Source organism: Panthera leo, chromosome A3, assembly GCF_018350215.1.
Source record: "Panthera leo isolate Ple1 chromosome A3, P.leo_Ple1_pat1.1, whole genome shotgun sequence".
NCBI lineage: Eukaryota > Metazoa > Chordata > Mammalia > Carnivora > Felidae > Panthera > Panthera leo.
Window position 1 is genome coordinate 137,658,397 of NC_056681.1, and position 15,516 is coordinate 137,673,912.

A 15,516-nucleotide genomic window follows, 5' to 3' on the forward strand; every position below is an offset into this window, starting at 1 on the left:
ATTCTTATGGGGCCCCTGTATGTACGTGATCAGACTTGTCTCCCGTTAACCTGTCTCGTGTCAGTTTATTAGACCAACCGAAGAACCTAGAAGGGTAGAGGAGAAAACTCCCTCCCCGATACTGTGTAAATACTGCACACGTGTCCCGACCCTCGGGACGAAAGACCACGCAAGGACACACGTCCCGGCCCGCCCGCCTGTACGCACGAGTGCTCTCCCCTGCTTGCGTTACGCGTCAGAAGCTCCCGTGTCCCGCTCCCTGTGACGTACAAAACACTGAAGAGAGACGGTGGTTTCTTTCACCCACCGCCAGGCCTGTCCAAGGTGTGTGGCGTTGGCTGAAACTGAATCAGATGAGGACAAGTGACGTGTTTACTTTGGGCCGCAAAGGAGGGAACGAGAGAGAAGGCCGTGTGTTTGGTATTTCTCTGCCTTTATGCTCACCTGGACTGGAGGATTTACAGAGAATGGGTGGTTGGTCAGCGTTCCTCTGCGGACAGTCAGAATGAAGAGCGGAAGCAGGTCAGCTCCCGGGAATAAAAGGGACGCGGTGCCTCACACGGACCCCGCCTCCCGGACACCACGTTCGTGAACCGTGGCAGAGTCGCGGGCACCGGGCCGCCTGGAGTCTAACAAACCGCCGAGTCTGGGCCCGGCCGTGGCTCTGGGTGAAGACGACCCGCCCCCGGGGAAAGGGGTGTCCTCGGAGCCAACGGTCAGGTCAGGGTATCCGCTCTGGCGGACGTGCTGCACAGGGGCCCCGTGGCCCCAGAAGGCGAGCGTCCTACGCCAGCTTGAGGCACTGTGTGTTGAAGCTGTCCCCTTCTTTGCTGGCGACGGCCTCGAGCAGAGCCTGCTTCTTCTGCGCGCTGCGGGAGGACTCCAGCTCGTACATGGTGGTCAGGTTGAAGAGCACGCTCTCGTGCAGGTAGTGCGTGGGGTCCTGCTGGACCATGGCCTCCAGCTGCCGCAGGGAGTCCTTGAGTCTGCCCAAGTAGAGCAGACACACGGCGGCGTTGTTGTTGGCCTGGACGGGAGGGACATGTGCACGGGATCGGACACGGCCACCAGCCGGTGGCCCCCGAAACCCTCTCCCAACCACCATGACACCGGCCGACGGCTCAGGACGGGCCCAGAGCCGCGAGCTCCTGTGTCCTCTAGGATCTTACCACTGCATTTGTCGGCTCAATCCTTAGGATTTCTGTGAAGAACCTGTGGGCTTCTGCAAAGTTATTCTGACCGAGGTGAAGGAAGGCTCTGGAACGTGAACGACAGGTAAGGCAGTTAACTGGGAACGGGAGAAGCAGGGGAGGAGGGGGCTCCCCAGATGCACGCACAGGTTTGTGAAGACACCAAAACACAGGTATTCAAGTAGCCAGGGGACCGAGAACAACGAGCAGTTATGCAAACTGATGTTGAAAACGGGGGCAATATGAACAGTACTTTGAAAAACGGGAGAAATCTTAAAACCTGTCGCTTGACTAACTGCTGTTTCAGTGCTGGGAAGGGGACAGGAATAAGGAACGTTCTCTAGAGGGCCTCAGGAAGCGGAGCCTTGAACTCCTGGGACATTTGAGAAAACGTAGTTTTGAGAGCTTTACCTGTTCATTAAAACCATTATTTTGCCTTGTGGTCCGTCCAACTTCTGCGTCACTTTCTCCACATCTTGAAAATACTTCTCAGCTGTTTTTATGTCTCCAATCTGCTTTGACAGAATTACTGAGTCAGGTCAGGTGACAAAACCAGTAAACGTACAGCCACACAGACCGCTGCCCGATGGGTTAGGCAGGAAAGCTCTGATCGCCATCACTGACTGTTACTTTTTGTAAAAGCGAATCCCATTTAGGACATGATGGAACGTCAACACGTTTAGGTCAGAAATGAAGTTAATGTACGAGTCTTATTAAAAAGTCTTAAATGTGAATCCTAGCATAACATTAAGTAAAAATAAATGACGGTTTTCAGGGAGGCGGCAGAGGAGGACCGACGCTCGTCCCCCCGCCGCAGATCTTAGAAAACATGCACGTTACTGCTGACAACCCAGAGGGCGATCCGAAGCCCGAAGAATAAACACCAGGGGTGAAGGCAGGAGGCCACACGGGAGAGGGGAGAGGGCAGGAGGGCAGAGAGGAGGCAGGAGCTAAGCCCCCACGGGCACAGAGACGGGTGAGAAGGTGATCACAGCAGGGAGCCCAGCCGGGAAGACAAATCCCCAGAGTGGCTCTGAAAATCAGAGGGGCCGAATTTTGTGAGTTCTTACAAGCAGCAGGACTTGAAGCCTGGAACTCTGAAGACCAGCGGGCTTGGGCTTAGGCTCTGGGAGAGGAGGGTGATGGGGTGACGGAGAGCTGGGTCCCTGCCCGTAAGGGACAGCACAGCAAACAGCCCGGAGATCCAGATTAGAAGCAGCGTCCTGAAAGAAGCCTGGGGCGTGAGGGAGGGAGAGTGTGTTCCCGAGGGACTTCTCCGGGAGCAGAGGAGGGGGCAGGCGCCGTCTCCCTCCCCCGCCCGCACCAGGACACCCGCACTCACTACCTACCCTTACACCTTGCCCTGCCCCAGTCCTGGTGTCGCGGGTCCCCTCGCCCCGGAGACCGGCTTGCCAACAGTGTGGCCCGACTTCCCCGGGAGGAAGCACCCACCGTGTTAACACCGCAATCCCCCTCCCCCCGCGCAACAGGACGGGTGTGCACACGGCCCGTGGGTGCTTTGCAGGGTGGCCCCGGCCGGCCGGGTCTCCACGGCAGCTGCGCTTCCTCTGTGGAAGAGATCAGTGCCTTTCATCAAAAGTGTGCAACCTGCCTGCCACTTTGAAGAGCGAGAGACGTAGCAGACTTTCCCAACGCGCACGCGCACACCCACACCCACACGCACAGTGAGGCAAAGCGAGGGGAAGGGTATGTTCCAAATGAAAGGGCAGAGCTGCGGCAAGAGACCCAAGTGAAAGCTGGAGGCCGGCAGTGCCTTCCAGAGAATTCAGCGATCACGAAGATACTCGCTGGACGTGAGGCAAGAGTGGAGGACATCAGGGAGACCCTCGGCACAAAGAGAAAAACCAACCGGAGATGAAGAACACGATACATGAAATACAAAACACACTAGATGGAATAAACGGGTTAGAGGAAGCCGAGGGGCGAGTTAGCGACGCGGAGGATGGGGTGACGGAAAGTATCAGGCTGAGCAAGTAAGAGAAAGTGCAAAATGGGGGGGGGCACTTAGGGAACTCAGGGACTCCGTTAAGAATCCTAACATTCGCACTGCAGGGATCCCAGAAGGAGAGGAGAGAGAAAAGGCAGAAGATTTACCTGAAGAAGAAGTAGCTGAAAACTTCCCTAATTTGGGGAAGGAAACAAAAATCCCTCCCAAGAGGCGCACGGAGCTCCCAACAAAATCAACCCAAGGAGGTCCACGCAAAAGGTAGCAACAAAGACATGTTACAAGCCACAAGAGAAAAGACGACAGTGACACACGAGGGAAACCCCGTAAGGCTACTGGTGGACTTTTCGGCAGAAATCCCAGCCAGAAGGGAGCGGCACGATACAAAGTGCCGAAGGGGAAAATGTGCAGCCGGGAATTCTCCATCCCGCAAGGCCGTCGTTCAGAACGGCGCTTGCTTTGGGAGCACATGTACTAAAGTCAGGACACCACAGAGAAGATTAGCACGGCCCCTGCATGTAACAGAAGGAGAGATGAAGACCTTGCCAGGCAAACAAAAACTGAAGGGCTCATGGCCACTGAAGCAGCCCTGCGGGAAACATTAAAGGCGACCCTTTGAGTGGAAAAAGACCATAAGTGAGAGTATGAAAAGTAAGAAACACAGAAGCACTAAAAATAAGTATATCTGTACAACTCAGTCAAGGGAGTCCCAAAATAAGAGGACGTAAAGTGTGACACCATATGCCTCAAATCTGGGGCGGTGGGGAAATGAGCAGAAAGGGCTCAAACTTAAGCGACCATCAACTTAACATAGACTGCTGTACGCAAAAGATGTTGTATACGAAGCCAATGGGAACCACAAATCAAGAACCAGTAACAGATACGCAGAGAATAAAAAGAACCCAAGTGAATCACTGAAGAAAGCCAACAAATCACGAAAGAAAGCAAGAGAAGAAAGGATCACAGAAAAACTTCGTAACAAGTATTGAAGTGGCAATAAATACATATCTATCAATAATTACTTGAATGCAAGTGGACCAAACGCTCCACCGAAAAGGCACAGGGTGACAGAGTGAATAAAAAAACAAGACCTATCCATATGCTACGTACAAAAGACTCATCTCAGACGTAAGGACACCTGAAGACTGAAAGCGAGTAGACGGAGAAACACTTGATAGAGTGTTAACAGAAAGCCAGGGCAGAAATGCTTCTACAAGACAACACAGGCTTTAACACAGAATGTAACAAGAGACACAGAAGGACACTATGTGGTAATAAAGGAGATGGGGCTGCTTGGGTGGCTCAGTCGGTTGAGTGTCTGACTCCTGATCTTGGCTCAGGTCGTGATACACGGTTCCTGGGACTGAGCCCCATGTTGGGCTCCGTGAGGACAGCCTGCTTGGGAGTCTGTCTCTCTCTGCCCCTCCCCCACCCACGCTCCCTTCTTTCTCTCTAAATAAATAAATGAACATGAAAAACAAAGAGGACAATCCAACAACATATAATGATAGCAAATAGTTATGCACCCCAAATGGGAGCAACCAAATACACAAAACAGTTAATAACAAAAAGAAACTGATAATAATAGGGGACTTTATCACCTCATTTACGTCAATGGACAGATTATCCAAACAGAATCAATAAGGAAACGGTGGCTTTGAATGACACACTGGACCAGATGGGTCTAACAGATCTATTCAGAACATTCTATCCTACAACAGTAGAATACACGTTCTTTTCAAGCGCACACAGAACATCCTCCTGAACAGATCGCATATTAGGCGACAAAGCAAGTCTCAACAAATTCAAAGAGTTCGAAGTCACACTGTGCGTCCTTTCTGACCACGACGCTACGAAACGAGAGATCAACCACAAGAAAAAAATCTGGAAAGACCACAAACACATGGAGATTAAATAACATGTTACTGAACAATGAGTGGGTCAACCAAGAAATCAAAGAAATAAAAAATTACATAGAAACAAATGAAAATGAAATCACAAAGCTCCAAAACCTCTGGGATACAGCAAAAGCTGTTCTAAGAGGGAAGTTTGGTGCAACAGAGGACTATCTCAAATAAACCACCTAGCCTTACACCTAAAAGAGGTATATAAAAAGAAGAATAAACAAAACCCCAAACCAGAAGGAAGGAAATAGTAAAGATTAGAGCAAAAATAAATGATATAGAAACTTAAAAAACCCAACAGGACAGATCAATGAAACCAGGAGCTGGTTCTTTGACGAGATCAACAACATTGATAAACCTCTAGCCATACTCATTAAAAAAGAAAAAAAATCCAAAATCACAAATATCAGAGGAGAAATAACCACCAACAGCACAGAAATAGAAACAATTGTAAGACATGTTATGAAAAATTATATGCCAACAAACTGGACAACCAAGAACAAATGGATAAATTCCTAGAAACATATAAACTACTAAAACCGAAGCAGGTAGAAAAAGAAAATTTGAACAGACCAATTTCCAGCAAAGAAACTAAATCGGTAATCAAAAAACCCACAAAAAATAAAAGTCCAGAACCAGATGGCTTCACAGGTGAATTCTAGCAAACGTTTAAAGAAGAGTTAATACCCATTCTTCTCAAACTGTTCCAAAAAAAAAAAAAAAAAAAAGGATGGAAAACTTCCAAATTCATTCTGAGGCCAGCGTTACCCTGATACAAAACTAGATGAAGACACCACCAAAAAAGAGAGCTACAGGCCAGTATTTCTGCTGAACATACACTAAAATATCCTCGATAAAATAGTAGGAAACCAAATCCAACAATACATTAAAAAAATCCTTCAGCGCAATCAGGTGGGATTTATCCCTGGGATGTGCGGGTGGTGGTTCATTCCACGTGAGACATCACATCAATATAAAAAGGATAAAAACCATGTGATCATTTCAGTAGATGCATACGAAGCATTTGACAAAGAACAACATCCATTCATGACAAAAACCCTTAAAACGGGTTCAGAGGGAACATTCCTCAATATCATAAAGACCATGTGTGAAAAACCCACAGCTGTAACATCATACTCAACGGGGGAAAGTGAGAGCTTTTCCCCCCAGGTCAGGAATGAGGCAGGGATGTCCACTCTCACTGCTGTTACTCAACATAGTAATGGAAGTCCTAGCCTCAGCAAACAAATGGAAATAAAAGGCATCCGAATTGGTAAGTAGGAAGTAAAACTCCCACTACCTGCAGATGACAGGATACTATATACAGAAAACCCTAAAGACTCCACCAAAAAAGTACTAGAACGGATAACTGAATTCAGTAAAGTTGAAGGATACAAAAGCATATTGCGTTCCTATACACTAATAATGAAGCAGCACAAAGAGAAATTAAGAAAACAATCCTGGCCGACTCTGTTGGTAAAACATGAGACTCTTGATCTCAGGGTCGTGAGTTCAAGCCCCATACTGGCCATGGAGCCTACTTAAAAAAAAAATCCATTTATAATTGCACCAAAAGTAATAAAAAAAAAAAAAAAAACACCTAGGAATAAACTTAACCAAAGGGGAGAAAGACCTATAACTCTGAAAACTAGAAAACACTGATGAAATAAAAATAACATAAAGAGATGGAAAGGCATACCTCACTCATGAATTAGAATAAATATTGTTAAAATGTCTATACTTCCTTGAGCAATCTATACATTTAATGCAATCCCTATCAAAATCCCAACAGCATTTTTCACAGAGCTACAACAAACAATCCTACAATGTGTAGGGAACTACAAAAGACCCGAATAGCCAAAGCGATCTTGAAAAATCAAAGCAGGGGCGCCTGGGTGGGTCAGTCGGTTAAGCCTCCGACTTCAGCTCAGGTCACGATCTCACGGTCCATGAGTTCGAGCCCCGTGTCGGGCTCTGGGCTGATGGCTCAGAGCCTGGAGCCTGCTTCCGATTCTGTGTCTCCCTCTCTCTCTGTCCCTCCCCTGTTCATGCTCTGTCTCTCTCTGTCTCAAAAAACAAATAAACGTTAAAAAAAAAAAAATTAAAAAAAAAAAATCAAAGCAAAGCTGGAGGCATCACGATTCCAGACTTCAAGCTGCCATCATCAAGACAGTATGGGACTGGGACAAGAACAGCCCCACAGATCAATGGAACAGGACAGAAAACCCAGAAATAAACCCATGGTTACATGGCCAATTACGACAAAGGAGGCAAAACTATGCAATGGGAAAAAGACAGTCTCTTCAACAAATGGTGTTGGGAAAACCGGATGGCAAATGCAAAAGAATGAAACGGACCCCTTTCTTACACCAGACTCAAAACTACACTCAAAATGGGTTAAAGACCTGGCACCGTAAGAGTCCTAGAAAATTGCACAGGTAGTAATCTCTCTGACACTGGCCGCAGCAGCTTTTTTCTAGACGTGTCTCCTGAGGCAAGGGAAACAAAAGGAAAAATAAACTCCTGGGACTACATCAAAATAAAAATCTCTTGCAAAGTGAAGGAAACAATCAACAAAACTAAAAGACAACCTATGAGTGGGAAAAGATATTTGTAAAAGACACAGCAGATAAAGGGTTAGTATCTAAAATATGCAAAGAACTTACACAATTGAACACTCAAAAAAACAAATAATGCAATTACAAAATGGGCAGAAGACTGCTTCGATTCTGTGTCTCCCTCTCTCTGCCCCTTTCCCACTCACACTCTGTTTCTCTCTCAAAATACATAAACGTCAAAAAAATTTTTAAAAAATGGGGCAAATATATTCCTCCAAAGAAGACCTACAGATGGGCGTGGTGTCTGGTGACAAAAATGACCCCGTGAACGTACTGGTGTTGCCTTAATAAATGGTCCTCGTCTCTTTTCCGGGAGCCCCCTGTCTTCTGCCAGCATCCAGGAAACCCACGGCCAAGTGCATAGTTTGCAAAGGGGACAGAACTTCAGAGCCCTCCCAGTCACTGACATCAATCCACAGAAGCCCAAAAACGACACGAGAAGGAAGAAAACGAAGACACACGAAGACGACAGAAGGGCGTTTATGTGTCGCTTCCCCTCGGGCCCCGCGCGGCTTGAAGCTCTGCGCCAGACTTCTCTCTACCTGACTCGCAAGGAGCCGGAGTCCCTGTGGGCTCAACGCTGTCTGCGCCCTCCGCTGGCAAGTCTGGTCCCTCACAATGTGTTCGCTTTGTCTAAAGTCCCGTTGACGAGAACCACGTCGCCGAGTCCGTATTGTTGACTCCGCCGAAGTTACCGTAACTACTCGTGTTTATCAAGCCTTTAAGATGTGGGCACCGAGCCAAGCGCTTCAACACACTCAGCTCTCACGCGATCGGTCACGTCCATGCTATCTATTATCTCCATTTTTAACTCAAACATATTTGACACACTGTGTAAATGTAAGGCGTACGGCAGGTTTACTTGATACACTTATGTGGTAATGATTTAAAAATCAAGCATAAAAAAAGGCAGTCGAAATTTTTGCAGGATATCCAGCAAGCAAATAAACCCAGACTCGATAACCCCAACCCACTTATTTGGAGAAAACAGCAGACAGTAAGTGGAGGAACCAGTCAAGACAAAGCGCAAACAGAATTATAAACGTGAAATGACGAGTCGCTATGGACAGAAAGGAAACCGTTCGTGTTGCAAAAGGGCGTCAGTTTACAGAACTGTGTGCAAATGTACGTGAACACAGGGACCAGACAGGTGACTTCCTGGGACACCTGAAATTGCCCAGATGGACCCCGGAGACAGAGAAAAACCCTGGGGCCTGTAACAGTAACACATTAGGGACGGTGATCGGCGTCAGTGCCCACAAACACCAAGTGCTTGGCATAAGCATTTCTTAGGTGAATTATCCAACCTTCAAGGAACAGAGAATTCCAAAATAATCCAAAATTTGCCAGAGAACAGCGAAAGAAAGAAACTAACTCACTTTTGTGAAGATGGACGACACATACCAGCGCTTTTGAGAGAAGTGCTCACGCACGCGCGCACACTTGTGAACGCGGAGCCCGAGTGCTCATGCACGTGCTTGTGACCGTGGAGCCGGGGAAGTGCTCATGCATGCGCACACCTGTGAACTTGGGAGCCTGAGAGAAGTGCTCGTGCACGCATGCACACCTGTGAACACGGTGCCTGAGAAGTGCTCGTGCACGCGTGCACACGTGCACACGTGCACTTGGAGCCCAAGAGAAGTGCTCATGCACAAGCACACTCGTGAACGCAGAGCCCAAGAGGAGCATGCCTGTTTGGGGATTCCCCCACCGGTGTTGTCCTTCGGGGGGACGGACCCCGTGTGTATTTCTGCAGCAGAAACCAGGGCTCGCGGCCTCTCTCTCTCCTTGGCCTCAGCCGGGACAGCAGGCTGGGCTCCCTCCCACCCTGCAAATTGGGCAAGAGGCGGCCCTGCGGAGGTGCGGGGTCCCCGGGGGCCTCGCCAGTTCGTGACAGTGAGAACCCCTTGTCCCAGCGGCTGGGCCCCAGCAGGGCCACCGCAAGGGCCTCGGGAGGGCGCCTGCTGCCGTGAGATTTGTATCAGCTGAAAGCCACGGGCTTCTCCCGTTTACCTCCGACCTTTACTTAAGGAAACACGGGCTGGAAATTCACCTAGAAAAACCACTTAGCCCAAATCTTTACGCTTATATATAGGAAATATTTTCATACCTAAAATATATTTTGAGAGCGCACATACTGAATGGGGAAGGGGCAGAAAGCGAATCCCAAGCAGGTTCCGCGCTCTTGGCACAGAGCCCGACGCGGGGCTCGAATGGGGAGATCGTGACCAGAGCTGGAACCAAAGTCGGATGCTCAACCGGCTGAGCCACCCAGGCGCCGCCCCCCCCCCCACTTTAAAACCTCTCAAACCGCCATTTCCGGAAGGGGCCGACCCCCCCCCCCCCAGATTAGTGCACACATGCCAGTAACGGTGACACGCCGCTGCCGCTCTGTCCTGGTTCCCTTCGGCAGGTGCTCCCGCGCAGCGACGTCCCCGCCCCCAGAGCCCCCGAGCAGCAATGTCCCTCCCCTCCCCCGAGTCCCTGCGCAGCCCTGAGCCTGAGCCTGGCTCCTGCTCCCTCTGCCCTGCTGCGAGCCAGGCAGGATGAACAAGCAGCCTGCACCCCTCAGGCGCCTCCTGTCCCCACGGCCCCCGACCGTCCTTCACGCCCCACTCCCACCCGCGTGGCTGCCCCCGGGGCACGCTGGGTGCACCCCACCTCCGGAGGCCCCTGAGCCGCGGCGTCGGAGGACTAAGCATCGCCTTCGCCGCCGGTCCCGTGCGCGCTGCCGCGGAGGCCGGTCTGCCCGCACTCGCGGCGCTCTGCGCCGAAGGCTCCTGCCTGGCCACCGGCCCCTTCCGGCTCCGCGCCAGCGCCGTGGACACCGGCTCTCGCGTGAGCAGCTCGTGGGCCCTCGGCTCCGGACGTCACCAAGGCACAGTCTGCGGCCGTGAGGGACGGCACCCAGGACCCCTCCACCCCTTCCTCTCCTGCCGCTGAGACAGATCACAGCCCAGAAGGACGGAGTGGGGGCCTTGGTGCGGAGTCACCGTAAAGTGTGAATACACGCTTCCTCTGCGTGTGCACGTGTTTCACCGCCCTTCGGTGGACCGTGGGAGGGCTCCCTCAGAGTACAGAGCACCTCCCATCGCGTCTGCAGCCTCCCAGTGCTTTCAGGAGCAGAGACCCCGTTCCACCTGACCCTCCCCCCAGAACAACCGCTCACCTCCTCTGCATGGACGGCGGGGGCTCTCAGGAGGCTGTGCAGCAAGACTGGGGGCAAGAAGGGGCCGAGAAGGGGCAGGCCCAGGCGCCTGGTGTGTGGGTGGGAGGCGAGAGGGCCTGCTCCCTACAGACTGCATCTAGAACATTCTGTCCTGACCTGTGTGTCCAAGTCAGGTCTTCCCACCCATCTATGTGATCAGTGCACAAACTGAACAGCTAACCGTCTGCTCGTAACGGCCATGAGGTCGAGCCTCTTGGAAAGAATGGGGGTAGCTCCTCACCAGTACAGTACATTCTGTTAGGAGACCTAATGCAACGTGGCACCGGTCTGGCCCCTGGGTATCCGCCCACGCGCCTTCCTTTGTGGCTTAGCTGTTGCTGGCCCGACGGAGGGTGGGGCGGTGCAGCACGTGAGACACAGGGCAGTGTAGCGCCCAGCCGTGTGGTATTCTCCAGAAACTTCGTTCCACTTGGCTAGACCTCGTCTGGTCCCCAAATGTCCTGTTTCTGCACTATTACGGGTCAGGGCCACGTAACAGAACACCATGCCAGGCTCCGCCCCCGGTGATCGTCTCTCATCATCTCATCCCACCAAACACGTCCTTAATGTGAGCTGAGGCGTAAGGTTAGACACGAGCACACATGCCAGCAGGATGGCTCTGGGGCTGGAACGCAGACCACGCGGCCAGGCGTCGCGCGCACGTCCCCGGCAGCTTGTGGGCTCCCGGCCTGTGTGCGTCAGCATCTCTAGGGAGCTCCCCACCCCGACATCCTGGGGTTAGCCACTGTCTGGGGCGGCTCTGCCTTTCGGTTGGTGGGAGTCAGGCGTGCCCCACTGCTCGAGGCCAGTGGGAGGCTGAGAGGCACAGAAACCCAGTAGACCACACGTGTCCCAGGCCCCGTGCACAGTCCGATCTCTGCTGAGATCCCCGACTCGCTATCTCACAGAGGGGACCGAAGCCCAGCAAGGTCACATGACCTGCTCAGAGCCACACGGCCCCGAGCTGGCTCCCATGGCCTGTCTTCTCCCACTCGGCTCCGGGGCCGCGTGCATTTATTCTCCAAGATGCCTTGGGAGAGAAGTCAGGGGAGAGCTCATCGAGGGGTCCAGGTGACTTCACGGTGCCCTAGAGGACAGGCAAGACCTGCACAGGCAGGCAGAGGGAAAGGGAGCCCAAGCAGGGAGAAAAGTAGGCTGCAAAGCAGGAGTTAGTGCCGAATCTGGGAGGGCCCTGAGCGCGGGCTTCAGAAGTGAGCTTACCCGACAGGTAAGCCATGAGGCGCCAGCAGGGGCTCTGACCGAGGATGACAGAAGGGAGCGGCATTTCAGGAGGCTAAGGTCTGGGGTGGATGGGAGCCAGCCGGGGCTGGAGGCCGGGGCAGTGCCACCACTCGCACGTGCCCACGCTGCCTCTGGGCCCCTCTGGGGGGCCGAACGCAGAGACTGGAGACAGGGGCCCTCAGGCAGTGGCCCGGTCTGGAGGGGCCGGTCCCAGCACCGCTTCTGAACCCGGGTGTGGATGGGCGCCTGCTGGGGCGACCGTAAAGAAACCAGAGCTCGGCAGCGAGCACGCCTGCTGTACAGGGCACGGGCATCAGGAAGCAGGTGAGGGTGCAGGGCAGGTCAGGACAAAGAGGCATGGCCACCGGGCCCTAGGACTCGCTCTTTATCACAGGGGTCCAGAAAGCTCTAGAACTCCCCACGAATGCAAGCCACCGTGTGGTTTCTCCCAGGGAGACCTGTACCGTGAACCCTGACTGTGGCAGCACGGGCTCCCCGTAGAGCAGGCGGGAAGCTGTCGCCGGCGCCTCAACACCGGCAGATCACAGGACGGGCTACGGGAGGCGCACGACCACGCCGGCCCGGAACAGCAACGTTCCACCGGGAGCCTCAGCTTCCGTAAGGGCTCCCGGGTCTCCGAGCACGAGACCCGCTCAGCGGCCATCCTCTCCTCTCAGATCCGGACGCGTCAGGCAGCACGCTTACCCCGCCGACCAAGACCTTACCTGTGCCTGCCTTTCCTGCTCGGCGCACGGATGCGGTAACAGATGACCTGTCAACCGAGCGAGGCCACTTTTGAGCAGCTCCGATGGGAACGTGTCATAAACGGTGAGTCCTGCCATCTCGATTTCCTTTACAAAACCAAAGTTCACACCATTGTTCTTCAGCAACAGAAGTATCAGTGACAGGCGTTTGATAAATAGTCCGAGGTGACAAGGTCTCCCGGCCACGTGGTGGGGACTTCGGAGTCCAGTCAACCAGCTTCCTGTGGCCTGTCTTCACACTGGGGGGGCGGGGGGGGGTGTTCCTGACCAGCAGTCACCTCCCCAGCCCTGAGAACGGGAGGACACCAAGAGCTTTCCCTGCACCGCTCACCACCTCCCCTGGTGACGCTGGACCCGCTCGGAGCCGGGCCGGAAACGTCTACAGGGCAGTCTCGCCAAGTCCCCGCGGCTTCGGTACTATCCGTTCCGAGATCCGGGCCTCAGTCCTGTCACTCCCGTGACTCCCACAGGAGGATGTGCTTTCGTATCTCAGGATTCGTAAATGGATGTCAGGCATGGAGTCCTCAGATTACGTAAATTATGACTCAGAAATGAAGACTGCCCTGAGTGGTGAGGAATTAGAGCAGACGCAGGATATTTCATTTCGATGATCAGCGTGATCCCAGGCACAGCACTGTATTCTTTTTTTCTTGTTGTTTTTAAAGGTTTTATTTTTTTAGGGTAATCTTTACACCCGGCGCGGGGCTCAAACTCACACGCGTGACTGAGAGTCACGCGCTCTAGTGGCTGAGCCGGCCGGGTGCCCCCATGGCACCGCGTTCTTACACGGACGGTCCTGCTTTGTCTGCTCAGTGACCCCAAAGGACGCTAACGAGCATCCACGGCGCACAGAGACAATGCGGCTCAGTTCGGCGGCTCGCCCGGGCTCACCTGCTAGCTAAGCACCAAGACAGACAGAAAGCTGGGTCCTCCAGCCTCTACGGTGTGCGTTCCTCAGCACCCGGTTTAGTGAGGGTCGCCCTTAATGGCCCCACAACAGAGGCCCCTGAGTGCCCTGGGAAGGACTCCGAGACCACAGCTGGCCTTCACTGTCAGGCTGTCCCTGCAACCCGTCTGTGCTCCCCAGGAGCAGTATGGCTTGTGGGAGGGGGAGAGAGGTGCGCGTGTGTGCGTGGAGTGAGGACGGGGGTGGACAGGACCCACCTTCGGTGAAAACCACCTGAGCTCTGGGCTCACAGAGGCTCTGTTCGCCGGATCTCTGGGACCTCGGGCGGGCGACTCAACCACAGGGAAGCTTCAGTTTGCTAATCTGTAAAGTGGCCGGCAGTACCCACGGCGGGGCTGGCTGGGCGTGGCGCCTGCTCAGGGCCAGTGGTGCTCGACGTACTTCTGACCCTTCTCCGACTTTGCTCTGGGGTGTTATGGCAGAAAGCCCTACGCCCCGAGGGTGGGAGGGGGGCAGAGGCCGCCTGGGCTCAGCCCGCAAGGGTGGGATTGCCGTCCTGGGAGAGACAGGAGTGAGGAGGGCACTCATCACTCCGTCGCCAAGGGGTCCAGGAAAGCTCATCCCGGATCAGCGATGCTCTTGGCGAGAGGTGTCGTCCCTCCCCTCGTGCGCTGCTGGACCGCTGCTTCCAGATGTGCGTCCTTTGTGCCTCCGCACACATTCAGGTGCCCTTTCCAGCAAGATATCAGCAAGTTACGCTAGTATCGGCCAAGCTGAAAGAACGTTCTTGATGGTCTTATCAACCCTTTTCCTACTGCCACAGGACGATTTCTAAAATAACCTGTTTCAGTGCCTTGCCCATGAAAACCCGTAAATTCACATTTAGCAGTGTGCGTCCTAATCACGTCAAAGCCAACGGGGACTTAATACCATCAAAACGGAGCTACTGTAAAACACTAAACCTTTTAACAGACACCTGACACAAAACGTTTTCTGTTTCCTAAACACGGAATTACCACTGAGTCCCAGGCCACCCCTGCGGGGCCCACCCCCTGTAGCTCAGGTGCCCGGCAGGGGGTGGGGAGGGGGGAGCCCGTACCTGTAGGAAGATCCGGCCGATACCACTCAGCAGCTGGGGCTCCTGCTCGGGGTAATACTGGATGACTGAGTGATAGGCGTCCACAGCCAGCACGTAATCCTACGGGGACAGAACCCGAAAGAGGATTTGGGGTTAGGAAGGTCACTGCTGTACAAAATCAGAAGCTCAAGTGCCTGCAGACTCACACGTGAAGACAGGGCACGTCGACACGCGAGCCGGGAGGATGCGGAAACCCAGTGCTGGGCCTGGGAGGTGAGCGCAAGCCTGCCTGACCACGTGGCAAACGGGACCCCGAGTTTTGTTCGTAACCAGACTCGGGAAATGCCTTCCTCTCCCTCAGGGGCTGAGGCCCATCCTGCTTCCACTTTCTAAATAGCAATTAGGAATTCACCTGGACTCTCGCTTTCTTTCTTGACAAAATTAAGTGAGTTGGTGAATTTCACCTTGTCATCACTGCCAATGACATAAACCAAATTTATCTATTTTTCATTTAATTTTTTAAATGTTTTTGAGAGAGACAGAGTGTGAGTGAGGGAGGAGCAGAGAGAGAGGAAGACACAGAATCCAAAACAGGCTCCAGGCTCCGAGCTGTCAGCACAGAGCCCGACGCGGGGCTCG

At 53.0% G+C, this 15,516-nt stretch overlaps 1 protein-coding gene across 4 annotated transcripts in view; it reads right to left on the minus strand.

Annotated features, from left to right (window-relative positions):
• Positions 1–248: 248 nt before the first annotated feature.
• TRAPPC12 (trafficking protein particle complex subunit 12) overlaps positions 249–15,516 on the minus strand; it is an 82,180-nt gene continuing 66,912 nt past the window's right edge. The window contains exons 9-13 of one of the 4 annotated variants that reach the window (XR_006201025.1): positions 14,899–14,997; positions 1,602–1,702; positions 1,170–1,257; positions 445–1,027; positions 249–338 (exon numbers count right to left, since the gene is read on the minus strand). Coding sequence is in view for 1 of the 4 variants with exons in the window: in XM_042933776.1 (XP_042789710.1) it covers positions 785–1,027; positions 1,170–1,257; positions 1,602–1,702; positions 14,899–14,997 (531 nt within the window). In the remaining 3 variants the exon portion in view is untranslated. Of the gene's footprint in view, positions 339–412; positions 1,028–1,169; positions 1,258–1,601; positions 1,703–2,335; positions 2,425–14,056; positions 14,530–14,898; positions 14,998–15,516 lie in introns of those variants that run through there. The other 3 variants (XM_042933776.1, XR_006201026.1, XR_006201027.1) reach the window with 3 other exon arrangements.